Raw genomic sequence first — 27,838 nt, forward strand, 5'->3', positions numbered from 1 at the left:
TACAACTTTTTCCTTAAAATTTTCTTTAATTAAAAAGGAAACTGTGTTGCGGTAAGGAGGTGAAAACCCGGCGAAGGTGTCTGGAGGCGGTGTCCTCTGTTCCCGCGGTGAGCGGCGCGTCGCGTCGCGACCGTGTGGCTCTGGCCGTCCGCACCCCTGCGCTGGGAGTAGCGGGCTCCCCCTGTGCCCCTGCCGCCCGCCGGGAGGAGCCCTCTGTCTGCGCTCTGCGCTTTCACGTCCTAGAGCCCTAGGGGCGTCGGGGGCGGGGCTCGTTTCATTGAGTAGTTAGATTCAGACGAGTTATGGTCTGTTTATGCGCTAACAACTTGGTACGTGTTTGGAAAATAGTGCACAGAAAATGAAAGGAAAAGTACGGCTTTCATTCCATTTTTAATGACCGTTCTTCCCTGATGGGGTTTGTGTGCCTCTGGCCCCTGGGTGGGGAGCGGGGCCCTCGATCCCTCTCCGGGCAGGTCTGGGGCGCTGCCAGCGGGAGGGACCGTGCGGCCTGTTGTGCACGCGGGCTGCCTGTGGCGGGTGCGACTCGCTCCCCTGGAAACCGAAAAGGCTCCTCAGTGAGTGTGCAGGGAGCCTTGGTGCACGTTTGGAGACCGCCGCTCCCGAGGGCTGAGTTCTGGGCCCGACGCGCACATCCGCCACCAGGGAAACTCCACCGTTACCCTTTTTGTGGGTAGGATTCCTCGGTGAACTCAGTTGGAAGATACTTCTCCAAAAATTGTGCTGTTTTAAAACCAACAAACAAAACCCACTGAGGCGGAAAGGTATCTTCAAGTTACAAAGTTGTAGTAGGGACCCTGACTGTACTTCCGTTTCCTAGTTTGCCACACGCACGTTAGAATGGCTCACCCTTGTTTTGTTTTACTTTTATGATTTAGACTTGATTGTTGTTAAAACCGGCTCTCTAAAAAAATGCACGTGAAGGATTTTGATACAGTACAAATCTTGCGACAAGAAAAACTTGGTAATTTTGGTTTGTAGCATCAGGTTCAAACTTCTTGATCCAGTCCCTCATTTATTGCTCTGATTTTTCATCTCTCATTTTTTCAGTTCATAAAACAAATTAGAACTTATTTCTGTTTTCTTACAATCTGCTTGCGTACAGTACTTAAAGTCTTTATCAGTCTATGTTTGAAGTCTGTCCTGTTGACTCCTGCTTCCTTGACCACAGTACTACTTCAGCTGGCCTCTGTCTCCTGTGTTTGCTAAAGACCTCCTTGCAGGCTGCGGTAGGTGGTCCGGGTGAGCGGGCTCTGCAGGAGCCCCTCTGTGGGCCCCGGGACTTATTAGAACTCAAGCAAGAAGGAACACGCTAAACGTAGTGGCACGCCGTCGGCACCGAGGGACGGGGCGGTGGCTTCTCTAGGTGACCTGAGGGCTGGGTGGCGAGCCTGGGAGGATCGGGAGGAGCCAGGAGGGCGAGCACCACGGTCACTCGCTCCCGGGCCTGTGAGGAGCTGTCACGGAGGTCAGCGGAACTTTGTGTCCTCTTAACGTTACTGTCTTAGCCTCCAGCTGCATAGGAGATGGTTTACAGAGGGAGGCTTCGCGGAGCCCTCTATTTTCTTCTAGTTTGTGTGCATTTCTCTTTTCCCAACTGGATTCTAAGTGTTGTAAGGAAATTATCCCTGGTCAGTGTTTGGCATTGGGTACGTGGTAGTATGTGTTCTAGTACCAACACAATAGTAGATCATTAAAACTCCCGCTTGCTATTTTGGATTACATTTCAGCCTGTTAGTACTGGTGGTAATAAGGGATTTTATGTCGAGAAAATGAAACGTATGTCAGAACGTTTTATTAGCTAGTGCTGTTAAGTAACCATGACTTAATTTTTTTTCATTTCATTATTTGAAGAAGAAAGAAGATTGGATATAGATGAGAAACCCCTTGTTGTGCAGTTGAATTGGAATAAAGATGACCGAGAGGGCAGATTCGTTCTTAAGAACGAGAACGATGCCCTTCCTCCTAAGGTACGTTCCATCCAGGTCTCGTGCTGACAGTGTCCCGGGCCCAGGGTTGCCGAAACACACCTGTCATGTGAATGTGATAAGGGCTTCCCTTTTTGCTTCTCTTCTTAAATGACCCGAATGACCCTTTGTGCAGAAAAAAATGTAAACAGAACCCTGCTTCTCTGTTTCATCCTGTTTCACCGAATACCTAATGTTGCCCTTTACTTTTCCAAAGAAGCATTATGTCAGCTTTTGTTATTAAGAGATTTAATGATGAAGTAACCACCAGTTGTTTTTTTTTACCGAGTTATAAAGTCCAAATCTGTTTTAATAAAAATCAGAAGGGAAAGTAAAGTTTTAATAACCTATTTATGTGTGAATTTTCAGATACAACTTCATAAGGTACAGTGAAAACCTTTTCCGTGTTGTCTGTAGACTCTCTTGGGTTAATGTAATTGAGTGACTAAAACTTTCTCAGGCAGTAGGTGTCTGGAGTTCCTGTGCTGCTGGTTGTTTTCCATGGGACACTGTGGAATAGGGGTCAAGTTGGAAAATGACGATAATTTCTGTGTGAAACAAAGTGGTAGCAAATGCAGAGGTCAAGAGAAAAGTCCCCAACAGGTTGGGACACGAGTGCCATTACTCCCTTTTGGAAACGAGAGTTTCACGGTGTTGTGACGCGGGTGCTCCACGTTGAGGAGTGTTCTTGGCCTTTCTTGTTCTCTGCTCTAGTGCTTGTTGCTTTTGTAGCAGATTCTTCTAAAGTAGTAACGGGCATCTCTCTTCTTTCTTCTCTGGTCCGTGTTTTATTTCATCTCTGCACCGTGACTTCAGCTGAGTGCCCCGCTGTGGGCCAGAGAGGCTCATTCGTGGGCACCCGGGCCCTTGTTAGGGTGAGGACAGCACGGGCGTGGCTGGTGGCGAGGATGGGGGCGCCAGCGTAGATGAAGCGGAGGGCAGTTTAGTTCCCAGTACAGTAGCCTTTCTTGCTAGTCTCGAATGTTTACAGTCAGCCTATTAGATTAAAAAAAAACTTTTGTCTCCGTGTCATCTGCTCGCAGGCCAAGTTGTAAATTAAGAGCAAGCAAATAAGATCTGGAAAAGAAGATACAAAGTTTTGCACAAACAGTACTTAGTTTTGCATCCAAAAAGCCAGTTTCTTATGGCTACTCCTGTATTTGTTTTAAGGTTAGAGAAATCATGTATGAAGTAGATAGTGATTTAAACACTTGGCTATTTCTGTATTTTGATTAGGTTCCTTTTTTTTTTTTTTAAGTAACTTAAAATTATGTCTAATTTAAATTTTATTTATTGAAAATCTGGTTTCCTGAGTCCCACTCCAGTTTTCTTTACTGGGTTTGGTTTTCCGTTTGCTTGCTTGCTTGCTTGCTTGCATATTGATTTTGAATTGAGGTAAAAGATAAACGTGGTGAAATGCGGAGATCTTGAATGTGTAAGTTTTGGTAAATACACGCCTGTAGCCGTCAGCCCAGTCAAGATAAAGAACCTCTCCATTCCCCAGACCTTTCCTTGTCTCGGGAGCTGGGTTTTGGCTGTAATCAAGAGGAAGTCAGCTAGGCCAGAGAGGCTTTCTGTGATTCTGTGCCGACAGCTGCCTTAGTGATGATGTTACTTTTATCAGAAGGCTCAAAGCAACGGACCTGAAAAGCAGGAGAAAGAAGGTGTTATCCAGAACTTCAAGAGAACTCTCTCCAAGAAAGAGAAGAAGGAGAAAAAGAAGAGAGAGAAAGAGGCAGTGAGGCAGGCATCTGAGAAAGATGATCGGCCTTTCCAAGGGGATGACCTGTAAGTAATTCTGGAAACGTCTCCGTCTCTGTCCTATTTAATGAAGCAGACCTTGTTAAATTACCAGATAAACTGTGAGAAGGACAAGCGTCAGTTAAGAAATGAGCTTGGGTGCTTGGCTCTTCTGTGTTGAGGGGAGCTGAGGGGTCTCCCCTAACCAGGTTCCTGGCTGGCAGGGGCAGACCCCTCTCCCCAGGTTTGCTAATCTCAGGTAATCAACCTGCTGAACAGTATTGTTCTTAGCATACTATTGTCAGTGTTTTCTTCGTTGTGGACCTTTCGTTTCTGGGTGTTTTTTGTTTTTTGTTTTTTTGTTTTTTCTTTCTCCTTTGGTCCTTAAATTAAGGTGGCAGTGGTTTCTTTTTTCTTTTTTTTTTTTTTTAATTTTTTTTTTTTTTAACATTTATTTATTTTGGAGACAGAGCATGAACGGGGGAGGGGCAGAGAGAGAGGGAGACACAGAATTGGAAGCAGGCTCCAGGCTCTGAGCCATCAGCTCAGAGCCCAACGCGGGGCTCGAACTCATGGACCGTGAGATCGTGACCTGAGCTGACGTCAGATGCTTAACCGACTGAGCCACCCAGGCGCCCCGGTAGTGGTTTCTTCAACACACTGAACACGTCATCAGGGGTTGGCAGGACCAGTGAGAAGAGCAGCTGTGCCTTTTTTTTTTTTTTTTTTTTTTTTTTTTAAACATTTGAGAGAGAGACCAAGTGTGAGTGGGGTCAGGGCAGAGAGAGACAGGGAGACACAGAATCTGAAGCAGGCCCCGGGGTGTCAGCACAGAGCCGGACACAGGGTTCTAAGTCACAAACTGCAAGATCGTGACCTGAGCCGAAGTGGGACGCTCAACCGACTGAGCCACCCAGGTGCCCCTAATTAAATGATTTTTAGGATTAAAAATGACCTCTTAAAGTGTATTTATCGAAATTGAGTCTTTTATCCGCCTTAGCTGAATATGCAGTTTTCAAAAACTCTGCCCTCTGGACAGTTGATTGCTTGTCGGAGGAGCCGCTGGGGCAATTTTCTTAGGAAAATTTACCTCCAAGAAAGTGAATGTTAAATCTTTTAGTTCAAGAATCATGCTATTAGAGTTCAAGATTTACTATCATTTTAAAAGCCTTTTACTAAAAGTATATTCAGTTCTTTATTTCTTGTGGTTGGAATGTTTGTCACTCATTTGGTCTATTTTTAGGAAAACACTGGGGAAATTCCAGACGTGTAATTTGCACGTTTTTCTTCTAGCCTGGTTAGCGAATGCACAGCAATTGGGCTACTACGTAAACTGGCTATAAGACCTTAATGATCCGTTTCTCCTCCGTGTACTAGCTTGCGTCGAGAGGGACCGGGTTGTCCACAGTCCCGATGGGCACCAGGTACCAGTGCGTGCAGACCCTGGCCTGCTGCGGAGCGAGCCGGGGAGCACCTGCCGCCGTCACCGCTGTGTGACTGTGGCGGAGCGGTTTCCCGTGCGACCCTGAGCGGACGCCGCTGGCGCCTCTTTTTCTTGCAGCGAGAATTCCCGACTGGCCGCCGAGGTTTACAAAGACATGCCCGAGACCAGCTTCACGCGCACGATCTCCAACCCCGAGGTGGTCATGAAGCGCCGGCGGCAGCAGAAGCTGGAGAGGCGGATGCAGGAGTTCCGGAGCTCGGACGGACGGCCGGACTCAGGTGCGCCCGCCCCGGGTCTCTGCCTGGGGCCCGGGGCCCGTCAGCGATGGGTCTGGTTAGGCCCTCCTCCCCGGTGCAGCTCTTGTTTTAAATTCTTGGGTTCTGGAAACTTCCGAGTACGTACAACACAACAGAGAGATGCGGCGAACCCCCCGTGGGCCTGTTACCCGGCCTCCGCCCCCGACCGCCCCGGCCTCCTCTCTGCTCCCACATCTGCGCCGCTTCGCAGATTTCTCGGGATTTCATCCTCTATGTCCGTGCACTTTCCCGAAGGTGAAGGTTCCTGGGAAATAGAAAGGAAGCACGGCACTGTTGTCCCTTACCGAAGCCTTGACGGCAGTTCCCCCAGGGCCTCAGACTGTCTGGTCATCGTTGGCTTCTTCCCGACAGCCTCCCATGATCCCTCCCCGGAGTGGGATCCAGATAGCACCTGCAGGTGGCACCTGGTCGGGCTGGCGTTCGTTGCGATTCCCTTTCCTCTTGTCTGCCCTCCTGCTTCTCGTCCTTACTGGTGTGCGGTGGAGACCCGGGTTATTTGTCTTGGGGATTTTGCCGACTGCATCCAGGTGTACCCTGGTTTTCCTCCGGCTCTGCTTCCTTGGTTAGGGGAGGAGGTGGGGTAGCTTTTTGCGGGGAGAGGGAGCGGGGCGGAAATACCTCCCGTACCAGCATCCACCGGTGAGCAGTGGTTGTGAGCTTTTTAACGAATTCGTGGAGTTAAAACTTGTCAGTGTCTTTCCGTCTGTTGCAGTTACTGTCCTTCCTTACTGGTTCCTGAATTGTCACTTTGAGACAGCAGGGGTCCCTTCCACCTGGCACCTGAGGCTTTGACGTGTCCCCGGTGGTCTTGGGGAGTCTCCCTGCGTGACAGGACACCGGGGCTCACCTTGGGAATGTGCTGCCCCAGACTAGGAAGGTGGCTGTTTCTCTTACAAATGCTCGCTCTTTCTGGTTGCTCGGAGAGCTCCCTGGTGCTGCGTAGTGTTCGCTCGCCCCCCCTTCAGTGGACAGAGCTAGCTGACTTCTAGTACGTGTTTCTTACTGCTTCGGTTTCAGGCAGTCTAGCCTTTCTTAGGCTAAATTCTCTCCACCTGACACCAATAACGTCTAATTGTTTTATTTTGACATTACGATTTATCGTAGGAAAAAGCAAAGTGATACTGTTATTAGCAACAGTATGATCGTGAAAAAATTTGAAGCTTCTTGGGAAACTTGCTTGTGAGTGTATCTTGTAAGGTTATATTGTCAAATAACTAACTAGTTTGGGTAAATATCTATCTAGCGTGTGATTCCTAGATCATAGGGAAGTTCTGTCTTTAATTTTTTTTTTATTTTTGAGAGCGAGAGACACACAGGGTGTAAGCCAGGGAAGGGCAGAGAGGGAGACAGAATCCGAAGCAGGCTCCAGGCTCCAGGCTCCAGGCTCCAGGCTCCAGGCTCCAGGCTCCGAGCTGTCAGCACAGAGTCTGACGTGGGGCTCAAACTCATGAACCACGAGATGGTGACCTGAGCCGAAGTCGGATGCTTAACCAGGCGCCCCTACTTTTAACTTCTTAAGGAAACCGCATACAGTTTCCCAGAGTGGCTGCACCAGTTTGCATTCCCACCAACAGTGCGTGCATAAGGGTCCCTCTTTCTTCCCATCCTCGCCAACACCTGTTGTTTCTTGGGTTATTAATTTTAGTCATCCTGACAGGTGTGAGATGGTATCTCATCATGGTTTTGATCTGTGTTTCCCTGGTGATGAGTGATGTTGAGCATCTTTTCGTGTGTCAGCCATCTGGATATCTTCTTTGGAAGATAAAAAAACAACAACACAGCTATTTGAAGGGGCACATCCCCCCCGATGTTTCTAGCAGCACTGTCAACAACAGCCAAACTAAGGAAAGAGCCCACATGTCTGCTGACCGATGAATGGATAAAGAAAATGTAGCGTGTATACATACAGGGGAATGTTATTCGGTGATGAGAGAGAATGAAATCTTGCCATTTGCAACAACGTGGGTGGAACTGGAGGGTATTAGGCTAAGCGAGATAAGTCCGAGGAAGACCAATACCATATGATTTCACTCGTGGAATTTAAGAACAGAACAGATGGATGTATGGGAAGGGGAGAAGAGAAAGAGGGAGGCCAACCCTAAGAGACTCTTAAGGGTAGAGAAACCGAGGGAAGTGGGTGGGGGATGGGCACCGAGGAGGGCACTTGTTGGGATGAGCACTGGGTGTTGCATGTAAGTGATGAAGCACTCAGTTCTGCCTCTGAAGCCAGTTTTACCAAATGTGTTAACTAACTAGAATTTAATCTGAAAAGAGAAAAAATTACTGTGTTTGGAAATCACCTATTTGATTCCTCTGCATATTGACTTATATTTGTTTTATTTTGTTTCTGATTTTAGAGGTTTGCTTCTTAAAAATGTAATGTGCTTTAATAATTCCTAAGGCAGATGTACCCAGCATGGTGTGTGTGTGTGTGTGTATTTTATTTTTTAATTTTTTCTTTTAACATTTATTATTGAGAGAGACAGAGCACGAGCAGGGGAGGGGCAGAGAGAGAGGGAGACACAGAATCCAAAGCAGGCTCCAGGCTCCGAGCTGTCAGCACAGAGCCCGACGCGGGGCTCCAACTCGTGAACCGTGAGATCATGACCTGAGCTGAAGTCGGACGCTGAACGGACTGAGCCAGCCAGGCGCCCCTCAGAGAGCTTTTTAACTCCGCCTCGGCTTCAAATTGGAGTGGTGACTGTGGGAGCAGAGTAGAAGTTGGATCTGAGGGAGTCGCTTTGGAAGTGGGCGCCTGCTGCTCGCGGGGGACCCGTCTCTGAGCGCGGCCACTGAGAGCGAAGGGGTGCACCAGGTTCCTAAGAGGCGGAGTTAACAGACCCAGAGCAGACTGGATTCTACTTGGGAGGGGAGGCATTCTGGATAACGCCCGTTTTCCTGGGATGGGTGTTGCTGCTCTGGAACGAGAGGACGTTTGTGAGCGGAAGATAGGTTTTGCTGAGGTGCCGGTGTGATCGGGGGGCTGTTTTGAGCTGGAAGGGCAGTGTGTCTAGACCAGGCACTGGGCAGCAGTGTCTGATGGAGGGAGAGAGTTGGGGAGTAATTTATGGTTGCCAGGTAATGGCACTGGGCGTGGGTGAGATTCTTTTTGTAGAAAGTATGTAGGTAACGGGAAGACTTGAGGCCACTGTTAAGAGGACTGGGCAGTGAAAGGAGGAAACGAAGCAAAACAGTCTCCAAGGAGTTAGGAAAACTAGCAGAACATCTAAGAAGTAGAGCTTTAGAGGGATGGGGGTAGAAGGAATAGTTTTCTCTCCAGACTTCCAGGAGACACTGAAAACCTAAATATTGTTAGCAAAATAGCTGTGGTTAATATTAACCAGTCAAATATATTAAGTTCAGCTATTTTGTTTGTCTTTAATAAATGACTTAGAAAACTATGTTCTCAGGACACCCGGGTGGCTTATTGGCTAAGCGTCTGGCTTAGGTCATGATCTCAAGGTTTGTGGGATCAAGCCGCACATCGGGCTCAGTGCCGAATATGGAGACTGCTTGAGATTCTCTCTCCCTCTGCCCCTTTGCCTGGCTTGCACTCTGTCTTAAAAAAAATAAATTAATAAAATGAAGTAGAATTGACAAACATTGTTAGTTTCAGGTATACACTGTGATGATTCAATCCTCTTATACACTGCAAAGTGATCATATAATGTGACTAGTCGCCCGGGGCGGGGGGGGGGGGGGGGGGGCTTAGTTGGTTAAACATCTGAGTTTTGATTTCAGCTTAGGTCATGATCTCATGGTTTGTGGGGCCGAGCCCCACCTGGGGTTCTGTGCTGACAGTGTGGAACCTGCTGGGGATATTTTCTCTCTTTCTCTTCCTCTCCCCTGCTTGTGCACACTCTGTCAAAATAAACTTAAAAAAAAACAAAAATGTATTCTTGTAACCTGTTACAGTTACTGGTTTAGCTGTCCTGTCGGTAGAAGCCATGGGATGTGGTCACGTGCGGGTGAGTGTAACGAGAGTGACCGCTCAGTCTATTACTTCCCTGTCTTGTCAGCCTGACAGTTTGCCCCCTCGGTTCTGATGACTGAACTCCCTTCACGGCCCATCGGACTCGGCCCGTAGGAAGCTTCCCCCCTGGGCTTTGTAAAGCACGGTTAAGCACTCAGGCACGCTCTGTGGTGTCCTCCGAGGAGCTGGCCCGGAAGCGTCCCGTGCGTCTCAGGTAGCTGATGCGTGGCACGGGGCATGAGCACCAGTTACAGCCACGGATTTCTTACTGCGACACCGTCGGCGACCGTGTGGGAATTCTCCCGCCTCGGCGTCCTCACCACCCGTGTTGGGAGTGCCAACTGTGACCGGGGTCCCGCACTTGGGGTCCTGGAGAGGTGCGGGCCTCCGTGTACTCGTCTCCAGTCCTGCCTTCATCAGAGACCGAAACGTACATTGATGCAAATGAGTTTCAGTCCATTTTACTGGACTGCTCCACTCTTCCTCCTCAGCACGGAGGGTGGTGCCTGCCTCCGTGACAAACACACCGTGGTGTTAGGCTTATAAACCGGAAACTGTTTGAATTAGACCCTCTCAACACTCAGTACACTGAAACCAAGTTAGATGTAGATGGGTAAACGGATGCCAAAAGTAACCCATCCAGTACTGAAGTTTGGCCACGTGAGCCTGAGTTTTCCAGCCGCCTCATCGCGGCGTGTCCCTTAGAAGAAATGCTGCTCGAAATTGTGTATCTGTAGGAGCCATACTGACTCTTGAAAATGGTTTTCTGGGAAGCCCCGACCTTAAGTTTTTTCAGACAAAAAGTGTTTGATTCTCTGCAGTCTGTACCTTGGGGTTGCAAAGTACTTGTCTAGACTTCGAGCAGATGCCACATTTTTCAGAAAAATTAGATGTCTGACCACTCGCATGTTTTGGTAGCCTCCTAAGGGAGGGCACAAGGCCCCCTCATCAGCTTTCAGAACAGGCGTTCTGGTTTGCTCCTTGGTTGTCTGATGGGCACAGTACGGACAGGTTGCCTGTGTCTGCAAAATGGTTCTTACTCGTTCTCTTGTACGTGTTTTCCTTATAAATTGCCCCGAATGTGCCTTTGGCAGCGGGGCACGATGAAGTCAGAAGGGAGCACCTTGGGCTAGTGGAGCACGCGCTTTAACAGCTGGCCTCCCTGCTGGGACGGCGTCCCCCTCTGCGGCTCTGCTTCAGCCGGAAACCCGGCCGCTTAGGAGAGCACCGGTGGCATTGTGCCCGCCTCCCGACGTGGCACGGGCACACGTGCAACTGAGGCCTTCCGGTGGCTCCCACTTCAGCTAGAGTAAAACCCAGACCCTCACGATCCTCACGATCATGGTTTGCGAGGTCCCACGTGGTCTGGCCTCGGTCAGCCTGACTGCGTTTTCCCTGCCTTCCCTCGGGTGCATCTCTGGCCAGTGAGCCTTCCGGACCTGTGCCAGCTGAAGGCCTTAGCACCTGCTCGCCCCCTGCCCAGAGAGGTCCTCAGGTGGCCATGAGGCCGCCGCTGCTGGCCATCCAGGGCTCATGGCGGGTGTCCATCTTCGAGAAGGCTTAACAGTCCCACGAGCTTAGGAAGCTCTCGGTTACGGTCTTTCTTACCACCATGCTTGTGTTTTTCGCAACGCGTGCCGCCATCTTAGGTTTTCTTGTCGCTCTTTCCCCCCACCCCCCGCACCCCACCCCTAGAGTAGAAGCTGTTTGAAGGGCAGGACACTGGACTGTTCATGGCTGCGTCCTCAGCATCGGAACACGGGCCTCTGTGTGAGTTCGCGTGTGCTAAATCGTTGACAGGCAGCACTGTCGGAACACCGTGGAGTTTCTTCCTTTTCTCATCTTTGAACCATGGTGAAAATGGGTTCATCGTTATAAGAACTACTTGGGCTTGAAGAGGGAACAGGATCCGTTCTGTCGCACAGGACTAGTCAGCATACGGTGTTACTGGATCAGCAGGTGACTGTTCACGTGTGTTGCCTAGCAGGAAAGGAGTATGGAATTAGGAACACAGATTTCATCGTTGCATTCATTACAACCGGAACTTAGATGCCCTTTTTTAAAGTGATCATAAACGTTAGCTGTCTCGGTTACTGGGATAAAATAAAGGGGTGCTCAAAGATGTCTGAATGTTTTTTTTCAGGTGGAACACTGAGAATTTATGCAGACAGCTTAAAACCGAACATTCCCTACAAGACAATCCTGCTGTCCACCACGGATCCTGCTGACTTTGCTGTGGCCGAGGCTCTAGAGAAATACGGTCTGGAGAAGGAGAACCCTAAAGATTACTGCATCGCCCGGGTAAGTGACTACCCAGCCAGAACTTACCAGTGCTGCACATGCCGGCACTTCTCGTTCAAGTGGCAAGATAGCCTTTGAGTGAAGTTCAGCGTAGGCTGGTTTTCTTCGCACTGTATCATTTAAAATGTAATACGTGGAAACCCTGTGTTAAATCCCCCTTCTGTTACAGAAGTAATACATGTTCTTATGATAAGAAAAAGTGTAAAAAGGTGAAGACGATAAAATCACCCATAGTTCTAATACCAAAGGATAACCACTGCCCACGCTTTTGTATACACATATCTTTAGTTCTTATTTTGTGTACATAGGTGACTTCGTGTTTTTCATGATGTCGTCTTAAGGTTTTCACTGAGATACCTCGTGACAGTCCCACTCTTAAGTGGACTCCAGTTTGCTGTTCTAACGAGCGTTTGGTCGGTGTGTTTAGTAGCCAGACTGTCTTGGAGATAAGGCCTGCGTCTCTCACCCTGGTACTCAGAGACCATGAGATGCTTTTCCTCACAGCTGAGTGGCTGACACTAAGTGAGATCAAGCAGGCTTTCTCTCCTGAGGCGGACTCCTTGGAAAGTTCTTAACCCTTAAGTCAGTCACGAGGAAATGCTGACTTCTTCATTACCGGGATTTCTCTGGCAAAATCTCCTCCTGGCAGTGGAGTTTTAGAAGAAATAAATCCCTTCCTTTCCCCATCTTAGCAGTTGATTACGAAACCGTGATGTATGACTTGCCATAGTGCCCCCGCCGCACAAGATGACCGGGGAGTAAGTAGAGGCAGTAACCGTGCGTATTTGAAGTCTGCGGTGTCCCCAGTACCGACCCCCACCCCAGGAACACCCCCCCACCTTCGAAAGTCCCTTACCCCGTCTCCATCCCAGGTAGTGCTCTCTGGCGCTTGGTTTCGTGGACTAGAACTGCACATAAATGGCGTCGTGTAGCCAGCGGTCTTCCTGCTTTCCTCCACTCGGCGCCGGGAGCTCGGGGTCGGCCGCGTGCTTGGCGTGTCTACACTGGCTTCCTTCCGGTTGCTGAGCAGTATTTCGCTATATGGATGGTTTGCGGTGCTTTCACCCGCTTACCTGCTGACGGGCATTTGGGTTGTTCCCGGTGTTGGGGTTTGGGCGGTTACGGTCAGGCTGCTCTGAGCATGTGTGTGCAGGTGTCCTCACAGACCTGGTTTCTTAAGTAAATGCTGGGTGGCAGGTGTATGTGTAACTTTTTAGGAAACTTTGAAACTGTTTTCCAAAGCAATTAAATCACGTTGTGGTTGCTTTACTTCCTCATTTGTGTTTGATACTGTCAATTATTTTAAGAATCGGCCATTCTGGGGCGCCCGGGGGGGCTCTGTCGGTCGGGCGTCCGACTTCGGCTCAGGCCGTGATCTCGCGGTTCGTGGGTTCGAGCCCCGCGTCGGGCTCTGTGCTGATGGCTCGGAGGCTGAAGCCTGGAGCCTGCTTCGGATTCTGTGTCTCCCTCTCTCTCTGCCCCTGCCCCTGCCCCACTCATGCTCTGTCTCTCAAAAGTAAATACTTTTGAGAAAAAAAAAAGAATCAGCCTTTCTGATAGGGTATAATGGGATGTCCGTGTGGCAAACGGTTTTAATTTCCCTCTTGATAGCTCTGTGTTAAGTGCTTTGTAGGATACATGTGTTGTGAATCTTTTTCCCCAGTCTGTGGCTTGGTTTGCCTTTTCATTTTTTTAATGATGCCCTTTAGAGAATACATTTTTTTTTTTTTTAAGCCTTCTATTATTTTTGTGTTCTCTGTAAGAATTTACCTCTTTTGAGGTTGCAAACAGTCTGAAGTTTTGTACTTTAGTTTTTACGTTTTGGTCTCTGTTCCATTTCAAGTTAGCGTCTATATGTTGGTGTGAGATCAGGGCAGGTGTTCATTTTTTCCGGTGCAGATAATTGGTTGACCCAGCACCATTTGTTAAAAGGACTTTCTTTTTTTCCCTGTTGAGTGCTTTAACGTCTTTGTTGAAAATCAATTGGCCGTATGTGTGTGTGGTTCTATTTCTGGAGTCTGTTAATCTGTATTTTATTTTTTTGTGAACACCACACTGTATCAATAACTAGATTGATAATAAGTCTTAAAATCAGGTAAATAAGTCCCAATTTTGTTCTTGCTTTTATTTTTTCTAATATTTATTTTTGAGAGACCGCGCACATGTGCATGAGGGGGGGGAGGGGCAGAGAGAGAGAGGGAGACACAGAATCTGAAGCAAGCTCCAGGCTCCCCGCTGTCAGCACGGAGCCCGACGCAGGGCTTGAACCCATGAGCTGTCAGATCATGACCTGAGCCAAAGTTGGATATTTAACAGACCGAGCCACCCAGGGGCCCCTGTTTTTGCTTTTAAAAATTGCTTCAGTTATTCTGTATTATTTATGTTTCTGAATAAATTTCAGAATCAGCTTGTCCATTTCTGCACAGAACCTGCTGGAGTGGTGACTGGATTTGCATGGACTCTAGATAAGTCAGGGGACACCCTGTCCTCAGTCTCCAGTCTTCTAGGCTGTGGACAGAGTGCACCTCTGTGTGTGTGATCTCTGTGCTCCCAGTAGTATTTTGTAGTGCTCGGAGTAGAGGTCTAAGACCTCTTTTATTAGCTAGATTGAATTAAGTAAAAGAGTCTGTTGAGTTTTATGCCTTTTAATTTTGTTGAAAAGCTAAGAAGTTATATTCAGTTGGAAAAACGGTTTGGTAGATTTTGTAGTTTGATAAATATAGTTGAATTGTCAGCTGAAAATAGATGAGAGAACAGATTTTTTTTCCCATTAAAATGACAACAAAGAAATAAAAACTTGTCTAAGTGCTCAAGAACGAAGAGAATGAGAGGAGAGATGGCGGAAGATAGGGTTGTGAGTGAATTTCTGAAGAAGCAGGTGACAGGTGTCCTGCTCATTGGGCCGCAGAAAGCCTACGGAGAGAACCCGCCAGGGAGGAGCTTGCTAGTGCCCATGTCACGAGCCCACGCGGACCCAGGAATGAGTTGCTTTAGCACTTCCCGAGTCCACATTGAAAGCGGAGCTAAATCATATTGGGTTGAAGGTTTCCAGAAGCAGTGGACTCCACCAGATTTCCTTCCCATTCCAACTGCCGTCTCTTGTCTCCGTGTGAAGGCTGTGGTCGACCTGATGGGGAGGAGGCCTTATGTTTGGGGGTAACGGGCACACAGGGCACAGCAAGGGCCTTGACTGAAAGCGGGAGGGTGGAGCGGAAGCCTCTGCCCAGGATGCTGACGGCCAGAAGATTTAAGGACTTCTCCCAGAAGGCACTCTCTGGCCACGTGAGAAGGATGTGTATGCAAACTGACCTGTGGAAGCGCTGGTCCAGTAACCTCAGGCCTCCTGGCAGGAATCCTCGTGCATACATACGTATGTACGGCCCTCACCTTGAGGTCTCTCGTGACTCACTGTTGAACATGAACGGACGGCCAAGGTTCAACAGACACTGAAACACCTTTGAGACGAAAGACCAACCCAAACAGGCAAAAGAACACAGATGAGATAAGACAGAAAGCAGACGGAAGTGTTCAAAGACCGAGAGACTCGGACAATAAGGAAGACCGTGTATCTGTGGAATAAGACCAAATAAGTCCTGTAAGAAGGGACACTCAGACCTTAGAAGTTTATAAATGTAAGTAAATAAGGGATAGGAGAAAAGTATCAATAAAAGGGGTGAAAGATAAAGGTAAGGAAACATGCCAAGTGTAGAACAAAACGAAAAGATCAGAGAGTTAGATCCGCAGTAGAATACCTAACACTTACCTAAAGGAGGGTCAGATAGAGAAAGCAAGAGGACATGGGGAGAGAGAGAAGTTACCAAAGAAATGTACTAGAATATCTCCCAGAACAGGAGGGTTTGAGTTGCTGGTTTGAAAAGGCCCACTGAATAATGGTACAGTTACTGAAAAAGATCCAAACCAGGGCATACTATTTTGAAATTGTAGAAAACTAGAGAAAAGAAAGCAAGGATTCCAAGGAGAAAGATTCAAGTCTCACATAAAGGATTGGGGGGCAAGATTGCTGCCAGTCATTTCAGTAGTGGTCACGGAGTCTGGAATACATGTAGCTTTCTAATTCAGAGTGGAATGGTTTCCAGTCCAGATTGTTAAATGGTAGGTACATGGAACGAAGACCTTTCAAAACCCGTAAGGCCAAACTTACCACCCATTCAGCCTTTCTCAAAAAGGTACCGCAGGGTATTCTCCGGCAAGATGGGCGGAGTGGGCCAAGAAAGGGAAAGATCCAGCCAGGCTCCCAGAATAGAGTCCGGCACAGGAGGTCATCCCAGCAGTGGTGGCGAAGGAGGGTCTGGAGGGCATCTGTGCAGTCATCCTACAGAGCACCCGCTTCAGAGTGGACGTAGCGTTTGAGATTGAGAATGGTGTTTATAAATAAGGTGAGAAGTGTTACGGTCTATCTAAAACAAGGGGCTAGTGAATTCCCGAGTGTGTTTCTGTGAGGGCTTGTTCTCATTCCCGTGTGTTACAGCAGGTAGTAAGAAGCAAACTCCGCACCCATCACTGAAGGGATGCCCATCTGTACCGTTGAATACCTGTGGCTGTGAAACATGATGAATTAAACCCATCTTATAAAACACCCTTTATTTGGAAAAACAATTACCGTAAAATAAAATGAAGCAACGTGAACCCCTGTGTGTGCATCCGTGACCATAGAGCAAGGTGGATGCGTGGGAAGGGTACGCTCCAGGTCACTACCCGCCGACGTGAGGGGAAGGGCAGGGAATGGAAGACTTTGAAATACCACGTGCGATGCAGATGTGAGCCTCTTACGTGAGGTAGATGGGTGAAGGTCATTGCCAAAAGCGTGGTCGTAAAAATAGTTCTCTCCCAGTGGGGTTCGTTTCTTCCTTGGGCTTTTCTGTATTTCGCTTTTTCACAGTGATCCTGCATGATTGGGAATGGGGACGAAGCGCCACAAAGCTCGTGTCTCCGTGGGGTGGGGAAGGTAGGTGACCACGAGCGTTTGGTGTTGATGTGCTCTTTCGTTTCTTTGGTCTTACTAGGGAAGAGTAAGAACTAGGATTGGTGAGTTGCGAGGGGAAACCGTGCTTCCAGATGTGCAAAAGTATATTTTATACTGGGTTTCTGGCTATTAGCGTTCATAGATAGAGAAACTGTATCGTGACCTGAAATTGCACCATACTTTGGGGAGGGGTTTGTGCCTCGGGTCAGGTCGGAAGGGCAGGTAACCAAGGTAATTGTGTCTTCCCTCTGGAGGGAAAATCCTGAAGGTCCAGGACGTTCTGGTGCATTTTCTCCTGGCGGTGACGTCTGAAGTAGAGGAGGCCCTGCGGTAGTTGGGCCCTGGGGACCCTTGCCTTCCGTTGAGCGCGTGGTGGGAACTGCTGTACCCACGGGAAGCACCTGATTGGGCCCACGGATAAGGGTGGATTTGGATACGCGCTCCTTACGCTTGGGGTCAGCAGCGGCTATAAACGGTGTTCCTGGTCAGAATAAAGTCAGTAAATCGGTAGTGTACGAGTCCTGCCCCTGCTACTCTGTGGTCACCCGGGGCAGGACTCGGTTACCGGGGCCTGACCTTGTGCTCCGTACTTGGGATCGCTTAAGTGTCCGCCAGGGGACCGTGGACCATTAAATCATACTCAGTTCCGCGTAAAGGTGCGTTCGATATAATACACGGTGATGAACTTTATCATCTTTTCCCTTTCCTTCATTTCTGCTGTACTTTTACGGATGAACTTCAGAAGCGTAAGGGCACCTTAGTCGGGGTCATGAGGTTGTAAGAGCCTGCTTTGGGCTTGTGGTGACGGGCCTCTTTGAGGTCACTTGAGTCTCTTTTGAGGGTCTCCTGCTTTGGGTTTTCTGTTCTATCACGTCCTTGCAAATTCTGCTTCGTAGGCAGCACGGAGGTGATTGCCGGTTTCGTCCTGTTTTCTTTCTTGGCTTTTGCCATCTTGCTCGCTTCGTGGTACGTAGCTCTTCCACGCTCATCGTTGCTCTGGCTGTTCAATTATTCTACAAACATTTAAGTTCCTCTTGTTGGACACCCTGCTAGGTTACAAAAACAACAGCTGTCTTTAAAGGAACCTACAGAGAAGCCAAGAATGAGAAGAGAAACATGGAGTGCTGAAATGAGAGCAATCAGGGAAGGCCTCCTGGAAGAGCTGTAGTTGAGCCAGACATGGCCAGTGGGTCACCGGCCTTCAGGCCCAAGAAATCGGGGAAGTATGGAATCCATGGCCTGCTCTGAGAGCTCGGAGTAGTTCCACGTGCCCGGATCTACCAGGGTGTGTGACAAAGACCGGGACGCAAAAGAGGAGTGAAGGTCAGGTCCTGAACTGTGTGTCCTAAGCCCAAGGTACCAAATTCAGGACAAAGCAGTACGAGGAAAGATGAATTACTTTCGCAAGAGGGTGTGTTGTAATGCATTTGTCTTTTTAAGGTAATCTGAAGCAGTGTGGAGATGTTGTAGGCTTCTGCCCAAGAGTCTCCTCCATCTGGTGTGTGAGTGTGAGGCCGTATCTAGGTGGTAGGGCCTGTGAACAGAACTCTGTTGCAGTACTGGACGTTGAAAATAATGTTCCGATGCCACTGGCTTGGCTTCTCATATTTTACTTTCCGTAGTCGGGTTGTGACGTGTTAGTATTTCAAATTGAATGAAGGGTGGGCCGATCCAGCAGGTGCATGAGGTCCCTGGGCCTCCGTCCCCTTCATTTTTGTTCTGGATTATTGGGGCTTTCCCAGGTTATTCAGAGAACTGTTTGACTACCATGAAAACATAAAGTAATAAGTATTATGGCATGATGAATTTTAAGAGCGTCGTGAATGCAGCATTTTAAACCAGACACTTAAAAACATCTGTTGCGTGAATAACCCTGTAGTATATCTAAATGACCTGATTAAATTTAATCATAAAGCTATTATCTACAAAAAAGAGAAAGCTGTTCTGTTTTGTTATGTGACGGCTATCCTGAGAGATCCCACCTTAGATGAAACTATTTTGTAAAAATGGTTACCGGAGAGTGCGCAAGTGGGTTAGGGACCAGGGGGATTGAGCTACAGTAGAGTGATCTCTCCTGAGGAAATTGCTCACAATCTGACCAGTACGTACAGTCCTTCCATAAGAGTTTGTTTAAAAAAAACAAAACAAAACAAAAGAATCACTCAGCTAGTTTTTTGGGGGGCCGGAGAGGCAAGTGAGTAGACGCGGCACAGCCAGCAGGCTCCTCCACCATTGTTGGTGGTTTGAGGACTGGGGGTTTGGTCCGCTTAATTCTGTTGTGGCTTTTATTTACAGGAAGTTCTTTTTTCTGAATCCTGGTGTCGTCACAGTTAATTATTTGTTCCTTTCAGGTTATGCTGCCTCCTGGAGCCCAGCATTCGGATGAAAACGGTGCTAAAGAAACGATCCTCGACGATGACGAGTGTCCTTTACAGATCTTCAGGGAGTGGCCAACTGACCGAGGTAAAGGGTAATTTTATTCGTTACAGAATCGTTTATATGCTACATTAAACCTCTGCCTGGGGTGTCAGCCGCGTGACACTGTCAGGGGTGCAGGAGAGCGGGCGTGGCTGTCTGTGCCCTCCTCCCCAGACCTGCTGAATGGCTCCTCTGGTCCCTTGTCCTGAGGGCCACACTCAGCCCACGTGCAGCGGGGGTGTGGGCCCGGAGCGGGCTGTCACGCTGTGGTAGGAGGAGCCGGAGTCCTGTCTGTGCTGACCAGGTGGGCGGATTGATTACAGGGGGGACTGTAACCTGCAGCCCCGAAGATTGCCAGCAATTCGGTCATTTCAGATAATAAACCAGACTTTTCACTGTTCGGTTTCTGCTGATTGTTTCAGAGCAGGAAGGTTGAAAGCTATGTTTTGATGAAATCTCATTTTGCTCTCAGTTTCACGTGATAAGCTGACTGTCGTTCAGTGGAGGACCTTTGTGTAATAAAGACATAAAGATTTATTGCCAGTTCATCCTATCAGTGCTTGAATGTACGTTGGTAGTTTAAAAAGTACACTTGTGCTTAGTGCTTTCTCTAGACTGTTTAAAAGTGAACTGTATTATAAAGTCAGATTGCTTTGAATTCTGAGTGAATTCAGTTAAAAATCAGATCAACTAAAAAACATTTTTGTGTGTATGTATTTGTGTATGTGTGGTGGTGTGTGTGTGTGTGTGTGTGTGTAAACTGATCATAGGGTTAGTTACCGATATAAGCATTCATTTATTCTTAAACTGATGCTCTGGTATTTTTCAAGCACGTAATATGCTTGGGTAGTCATTGATTTAAAATAATCTTTGCAGGGGCGCCTGGGTGGCTCAGTTGGTTAAGTGTTGACTGCAACTCAGGTCATGATCTCCTGGTTTGTGGGTTCGAGCCCCACGTCGGGCTCTGTGCGGACAGCTCGGAGCCTGGAGCCTGCTTCGGACTCTGTGTCTCCCTCTCTCTCTGCCCCTCCCCTGCTCATCGTGCTCGCTTGCTCGCCCGCTCTCTCAAAAATAACATTGAAAATTAAAAAAATAATCTTTGCACATGGCTACCAGAGTTTTTCAGAGTACGAGTGACTAATATTTCCTCCACTGAGTAGAAGTATAAATTGAGTAAACCTTCACTCGATCATTCCTTGAAAGGTGTTATTAAGTTATATTTTCCTGATAAATCTTAGGGGAGTTGGCCATCAGTCACTCAGCCATCCTCGCCTGTTTGAGTCTGGTTGATGATTTACAACATTCTGTTCTAGGGGTTTTAGTCTTTCAGTTGAAGAGGAGGCCGCCAGACTACGTCCCGAAGAAAACGAAGAAACATGTCGACGGGAAGCTGGTGAAAGGGAAAGAGAGAGCCGAGGGTTCCGGCTACGGCTCAGCACTTCCGCCCGAGAAGTTGCCCTACCTGGTGGAGCTCAGCCCAGGTGAGAAGGATGATCGGTGCACGTTGTTTCAGCTTTAAATGTTTTACCTGTAAGGAATTGTGTTTAAGTACTCTTTCAGTTGGCTGAAAACCTTTTTTAGACCGTTTATTTTTTAAAAAGTTACTCTCATAAGATGACATTTAAAAAAAAAATAACAAAACAAACAACCCAGAACCTTGAGGTTATATGGGACATGTATGTTTATGCATAAAAATAAAGTTCACATGGATAAAAATGAATATTGAAAAACAAAATTTAAAACCGTGAGTATGAGGTGTTTAAGGACAAATGATACACGTCTTTAAAAAATGTTTTCCCCAAAATAACCTTATAAAATACTTAGTCTCCTAAAAATGACAAACTGGAATGTACTCTTTGGGCAAATTTAATTCAAGCAGGTACACGTGGGGTAAGTGTCCTGTTGAATGTGTGAGCAGTGTGAGAAAGAGTACCTTTAAGTTGACCAGAACAGTAATCCACCTAGAAGAGGAAGGATATTTGGTTTTAGAATCCTAACAGACTGGGTTTCTTTTCATGTTAGTGCTCGGTTTCTTTTTAGAGCTTTTCTCTAAAGCTGTTCTAAAGTAGCCTTAGAGGCAAAGAACTCTATGAACGTCCTTACAGAGGTGTTTTGTGCACACACCTGGATGTAGAGTGAAATGTGTGTGTATGTGATGTATATAAATACACACATGACCTCTTGGTCGTTCAGCTCAACTATATCCTTTTTTATTCATTGGCTTAAAATGGTGGAGTGTCCCCCCGTATTCTGAAATGCTTTGAAGAACAGAGATTGCGCTCTCGTGCCCAGGACTGCTTTCCGATACAGCTCAATTAGTAATTACAGAAGAAGCTGCAAACCCAAGTGACTATATGTAGGTCGTCTGGAGTTGCTCAGACAGGAATTCTGTCCTTCTCTTCCTGGGTTCTCGAGCGTTGGTGTTTACGAGACGTGGTCCCGCACCCGGTGGCACGGGCAGGCTCTGTGGACGCGGGAAAGTAGGGTTTGGGCCGATGCCCTGTAACTTATGATCGGTGGCGGTGTGCTGTAAGTGGTAGTTTTTATACTTGTTACGTTTGAGGAATTATCAGAATCGGGGAGCTGTTTGTGAGGAATGTGTCAGTGTTGCTTTGTCCCTCGGTTCTCTGACCGAAAAGTTCATTTAAACTTGTCGCTGTGGTTTGGAGCCCTGGCCCGGTATTGCTGTGCGACCGGAGGGCGTGTGCACACGGTGGCCATCTGAGGCAGTGACGGCATCTGAGGGCCAGCCGGTGTGTCGGAACTTAGAAGTTTCTAGGATCATTGGGTCTGCTTTTTGAAAGTTTGCATTGCATGCTAGAAGCTAATGGTTTTCTCCAAACCTAAATTTTTGAGGATTCAGGAGTGTCTGTCTGGAGGGACCTGATAAAGAGCTGACATGGGGTAATTTTCAGAGGACAGTGGGAAGGGGGTTTGCGTGGGGAGCAGAGCCGGGGCGAGCATTCATCCGTGCATCTGTCTCACAAGTATCTATTGATGCTTACCACGTGTCAGGCCCTCCCTGGTCGGGGCCTCCGAGGTACAGCCACAGCAAGACAGATGAGACCTGCCGAGACCTGGACCACTGACATTCTAGTGAGAACTGCTATTTTCCCTGCTCATTTCATGTTTGTAGTCACCCTGTTAAACACAAAGGAGTTTTGTAGGCACGTGTGTGGGACGAGAACAGACCCTGCAGAGAAACCTTTCTCTAGATGTTGGCGCACCGTGCGTGGGGTTCTCGGTCGCATGTGTCCCTCCTTGCTGGCGCCCTGCTGCCTTTACCCACCTTGACGGTGGAGCTTCTGCTCCGGGGAGGGCGAGGTACCAGAGCCGTCCCCGCCCTCAGGTGCCTCCCTGTGGTCTGACCTCCTTCCCCAGTGCCTCGGGCTCTCCGCCAGGTCGCCTCCCTCGCCCTTGTTCCACAAGAGCCTGTGATTCACATCGGCCACACGGTCGGTCCCCCGGGTAGACGAGAGCCGGGCCGAGGCCTTTCTCGCCGAAGCCATGCTGTGTTTTCTGGGCCATGCTGTTTTTGCAAGTTCATGTTTTTTGTTTTTTTTAATTTTTTTTTAATGTTCATTTATTTTTGAGAGAGAGACAGAATGCGAGTGGGTAGGGGCACAGAGAGATAGAGGGAGACACAGAATCCGAAGCAGGCTCCAGGCTCCGAGCTGCCAGCCCAGAGCCCGACGCGGGGCTCGAACTCACGAGCTGTGAGATCCATGACCTGAGCTGAAGTCGGACACTCAACCTGCTGAGCCCCCGGGGGCCCTGCAAGTTCACGTTATATTACTAGTTGAGCAGTCAGCATGCTGACTGAGGTGGATTTCGTTTCCATTTACGAGGAAATAATGCTGGTAAATGTGGGTTTGTCCTGAACAGATCAGTGTTGTATTTCCACCGGACGTGTTACCCACCAAGCACCTATCCACAAGGCTGGGCCCGGGCTCGGTGTTCCGAGGTGTGGGTGTGTGCTCATACTGTCCTCACTGGCTTTTGCAGAGATGGAGGGGTGGTAAAAAGTCCTTTTATTCTTTGATTTGGATTTAAGTGTGTTCTTTTAACAGAAGGAATCCGCCACATTGGGTGCTCGTCTTCTATGTGATGAACTAACCCTTGCTCTTCTGCTCCGTGACCTGATGTCTTGGTGTTTCCTTAACAGTGTGCATTGGTTTCTAACACACACGCTGCCTGGAGCGCTGTTGTCTTGTCCTCACAGCCCTGAAAACTGCGGGAGAAATGTGCTTTTCACCCTTTGAAAGGTGTCCTCCTACAGCTCACCCTCTCCTGTCTCTCTCCTCCTTCCCTCTTCACGTGCTCCGCATGGCCTCTGTCCTGCCGGTGCTGCCTTCACCTGGGCCCCGTGCATGTGCGCCTAGTCCCAGGGAGAAGGAGTCACTTTGCCTACTACAGCTATCACACTTACGAAGGTAATGCTATGCTTCCTACTACTGCTGGGACTAGAGCGCTAATGGACGTCTTGGGCAGAACAGTGTTACCTGACCAGACGTTTTCTGCATGAGTTTTTGAATTGATACGAATAACTTGATGCTAAGAAACGGACTGTACTGTCACCTTATCCGGATCAGTAAGTGCTCCGTATGCAGCATTCGCTTCATTTAATACAAGCGTTTTTTACAGGAACGTCTGGTTCCCTTATTCGGGTGAAGTCTTAAGTGAGAGATTGCGGCCGAAGAAGGGCGGGAATGGTATTCCTGTCCTTCCCCTCCTCTGCCCAGGCAGGTTAGGAAGCCGGGAGAAGCTGGGGGAGGAGGGGACAGGGGCGGGAAGAGAGCGAGGGTGGTGGGTAAGAATGAGGCCCAGACGAGCGGCAGGTGCCCTGCTGTCACGCACCCTGGCTGTGATGCCGGCGGGGAGGGCTGTCCCAGTCAGTGGTGTGTGTCTGACAACATTTGGGAGGCTGAAGGGGAAGAGAATCCACCCTCAGCTTATGTTCCGACCACGTTATAGGACGTTTCCAGGATTAGCTCTGTTCTCCTGGTTGAAATCTGTTTCTTGTTAGCGAAGATGTACTTTCTTACTTAGAATTTCTCAAATTTGTGTGCGTCTTTGTGACGTTCCATAGTACAGGTAGTTTTTGGTTTTATGGAAATATTTCTTTTTTTGTTTTTATATTTTGAATGTTATTTTTTTACATGTTAATGTAACATTCTAATGCTCTCCCATGCCGTATAGAGTTTACCCACCTTTTAGCATCTTCTGTTTGTTGCATTTCCTCCAAACTGATTGTGCACATTTTCATTGGTTATTAGCCGAACTGGGAACTTCGGCATTTGTTCTTTGTAAAGAACATTTCAGCAAGTGATGTTTATCACCTGTTTTGATAATTCTACATGCATAGAGTCTAAGACCTGTTTTTACTGTGTGTTTTGTATTTTTTTATTCCTGAAAAGGATTCTTTAATGTTTTCATGTGTTTGTTAATTTCATACTGTAAAGTTATGGAGCACTAGGAAGGAGAAAACACTTCCTTTTTTTTTTTTTTTTAACCTGCTGTGTATAAAAAAAAAAAAAGCATATACTCCTCAAGTTTGACCAGAGTGTTTCTAGTTTTCCATTTTTATGAAGAGCTAGTTTGTTTGTTTTTCTAAATAGTGAGTGAAAATACGCTCTAAGCTCTGTTTCAGTAAGCTTCAAAAATTTGATAGTTGTGGGGATGTGAACGTACGTTCAGTTTCTCACCACCCCTGGGACACAAGAAACACTCTGTGGCTCAGCCTTCTTTCAGTGAACGCATCGCTCCCCCTTTTGTAAGTGGTATGGCAGACCGTGTTTCGTACCAGAAACGAACTTGCAGAAGTTCGCCCTGGGAAACGAGCAAAGGCAAAAGCAGAGCTGGAAGGGCAGAATTGTCCTAGGGTACGAACAAAAGTGCTCTTGACAAAATGGCCTTCTGTGTATAAGGGCTTGTTTTCTCTTAATGTTTAGGGTACTAGGAAAACTTGGGGTTATATCTCAAATTAAAAAAGGCAAAAGCAGAGAAACAAGGTGCAGAACAGTGCGAATGGTAATTTAGGGGTAGCAGAGTCGACAAATAGAATTCAGGACATCCAGAGACTTGAATTTTAGATAAAACCCCGGTGTTGGTGTGAATGGGGCCCAGCGATTGTCCATTTGACTAGATGGCCTGTATTTCATGTGTCAGCCCTGAAGAGTGTTCTAATGTTTGTCCAGAAAAAAGAAAAAAAAATGTGTGTTGAGTTGCTTAATTGTATGTGCATAAAACAGATTTTCAGGATTTGCTTCTGGGTGGACAATTAGGCCAGGAAAAGAAGGCTGCCTTTCATTGTGTACTTTCTGTGCCTTTTGAATTTCGAACTACATGAGTATTTTATATACTTTTGACTTTCTGTCAGGACAGTAAAGGAACCACCTGCTAGAAGCACTGCTGTCGGAGGGAGAGTTACTTAGACTCGTCTGTGCCTTTAAAGGCGCTGCAGGTCTGTCCTGTGTGCGCAAGAGAGGTGCTCAGGCGGGAGTGAACGGTCTGTGGAGCACTGTTGAGTGAGCAGGGGGGGAAATGCAAGGGTTTGTTGCAGGTGCCACGTTTCGGTGTTCGTCAACACCCCTGAGATGGTCCCTGTCCTTTTACTAAGGACAGAGGAGTGAAATGTTCCAAAAAGAAAGATGTCCATCATTTGAAGATGACCTGCCTCCCCTGCCCGTACTCCCCAGCTCCGGCCAAACCCCACTGTATCCAGTGAGTTTGGTCGCTGCCACTTGGCTCACTCCGAATCCACCCCTGGAGGCCGTATCTGTGTTTTCCGTTACTGTGAAGTCGTAAGAACTGAGGAACCGGGGAAGAAGCTTCCCTCTGATCCGTCAGTCGGAGGTTTCCCCGCACAGCGAGATGGGGGGGAGGGGCAAGAGGTCCGTACTTCCCCGTTGCTTTACACTTGCAACTCTGCTGATGTAGCAAAGCACAACCTGTCCACCTCTTAGCTCACAAGGTACCCCTCAGAAGCACTCAGAATGCACAAGAATGTTCATGTCAAGTTTTTCTTTCATCCCTAAACTGGTATTTTTCATGTTCTTGGTATTTTTCAACTTTGTATGGAAACCATTGTTCTTCATCGTTTATTTGCTGCTTTTGCTTACTTTGTAATGCATTGGTGTAATTTCTTTGTGACCATATTGCATTATTTTCTTCATTTTCCGTCACTGATTGTTTCCTGTTAATAAACTAAACCTTTGTTGAGTGTATACTGTGGAGCAGACGCTGTACCAAATGCCAAGATACAGAGATTTAAAAAAGAGCCACCAAGGAGCTCGGAGATGGGGCGGCAAGTAAATAAAACACTCGCGCGCCAGGGAGAGCGGCAGGAAGATGAAACGATCCGTGGTGCTGAGGAGGACGTCGCACGCCACTTCCTGACCGGGACTATGTACTGGGACTGCCTGTGCTGTTTAAAGCCGGCAAAATCCCACACATTCCTAGGGGGCTTGGACTCTGCGGGTATGGAAGGGAACTGCCCGCGTCCAGGGGAAGCCCTGGATGGTTCCAGTGCCTCATTTTGGGTCAGGACTTGGAGTTGAAATAACTGTTTAAAAAAAAAAAAAAATGCTCCAGGTGGCACCGCACATGATGAGAATATTCCAGCTGTGAAGTGTGGTAGATGATGAATTCTCATTCACATGAGATGTTGTGTCTCTCAAATACAGGTTATTTTCATCCAGATTTGACAGGTTTCTGAAATACGCCAGAAGGGGGAAATGTTATCGGAATGTTACTCTGTGTGTACTGTGAAATTGACAACAGTGCTCATAGAACTTGTGCGCTCGCAGGGTCTTTTGTCTGCGGGAGCTCAGGCCGCACCACAGCTAAGAGACTTGAGCAGTCTACACCCCACGTGCGCTCCCAGTGTTTAATTTCGGAAGCGATTGCCTCCTGATCCCAGCGACTAGAGATTGTGACTCGTGGCCCCATAAGTGGGGCTGCAGGGTAGTAGCACGTCGGTGAAGTAGGTCAGGGAGGCTCCGCTCGGCCTTTTAAGGACCTGGTGTAGGTTGATGGCCACGGCCCGGAGGCGGGTCAGGACTCACTGATCCTGTGAGGCCTGTTTCCTTGTACGTTCACAACTCTGAAATCTGAAGAAATCTTTGATCCGTATCCTGCGTTGAGCACAGTAGGCGAGAAGTGAGTGAACATCTGGGTACAAGTGAACAGCTGTCTTGCTCTTCTCCCTTCTCCTCCCCACGCCATCCCCGTCCCCAGCCCACCACAGAGATCCTGCACAGGGAAATTAAAAAGACCTACAGTTCACCGAGGTATAAAATGATTGGCCACCCCCCCCCCCACCCCCGAGTTCCCATGGAGCTAAGCACATTTGATGGTAGTTCTTACTGGAACTTAATGTCAGAAATGGGCATTGGAATCACCTAGGGAGATTCTTCGGAAGACGTGTGCGTGGGCCTCCTCCCCAGAGATCTTGGTCCAGAAGGTCTGGATGAGCCATGAGGTGGTATGTTTAAAACCTCCACCAGTGACCCTGCTATACCCCATCCGTGCACCTGGTGCCTGCCGTGTGCGGTCTGCATGGCAGGTTTGCTGGGAGGAGGATCTGGTCTGAAGGGAAGTCCGTATGTGTTGGTCATCTTTACCTGCTAATAGAGTTGCTCTTCAGAATCGTTAACAAAAATCCAGGGCCGTATG

General features: G+C 48.0%; 1 protein-coding gene across 1 annotated transcript in view; it reads left to right on the forward strand.

Annotated features, from left to right (window-relative positions):
• Positions 1–27,838, forward strand: part of AFDN (afadin, adherens junction formation factor) — a 139,040-nt gene that overhangs the window by 37,871 nt on the left and 73,331 nt on the right. Inside the window, 6 exon segments of the mRNA XM_042987541.1 lie at positions 1,873–1,988; positions 3,610–3,773; positions 5,287–5,447; positions 11,603–11,760; positions 19,096–19,207; positions 20,476–20,643. Of these exon segments, the coding sequence (XP_042843475.1) occupies positions 1,873–1,988; positions 3,610–3,773; positions 5,287–5,447; positions 11,603–11,760; positions 19,096–19,207; positions 20,476–20,643 (879 nt within the window).

The sequence above is a fragment of the Panthera tigris genome, chromosome B2, assembly GCF_018350195.1.
Source record: "Panthera tigris isolate Pti1 chromosome B2, P.tigris_Pti1_mat1.1, whole genome shotgun sequence".
NCBI classification, from domain to species: domain Eukaryota; kingdom Metazoa; phylum Chordata; class Mammalia; order Carnivora; family Felidae; genus Panthera; species Panthera tigris.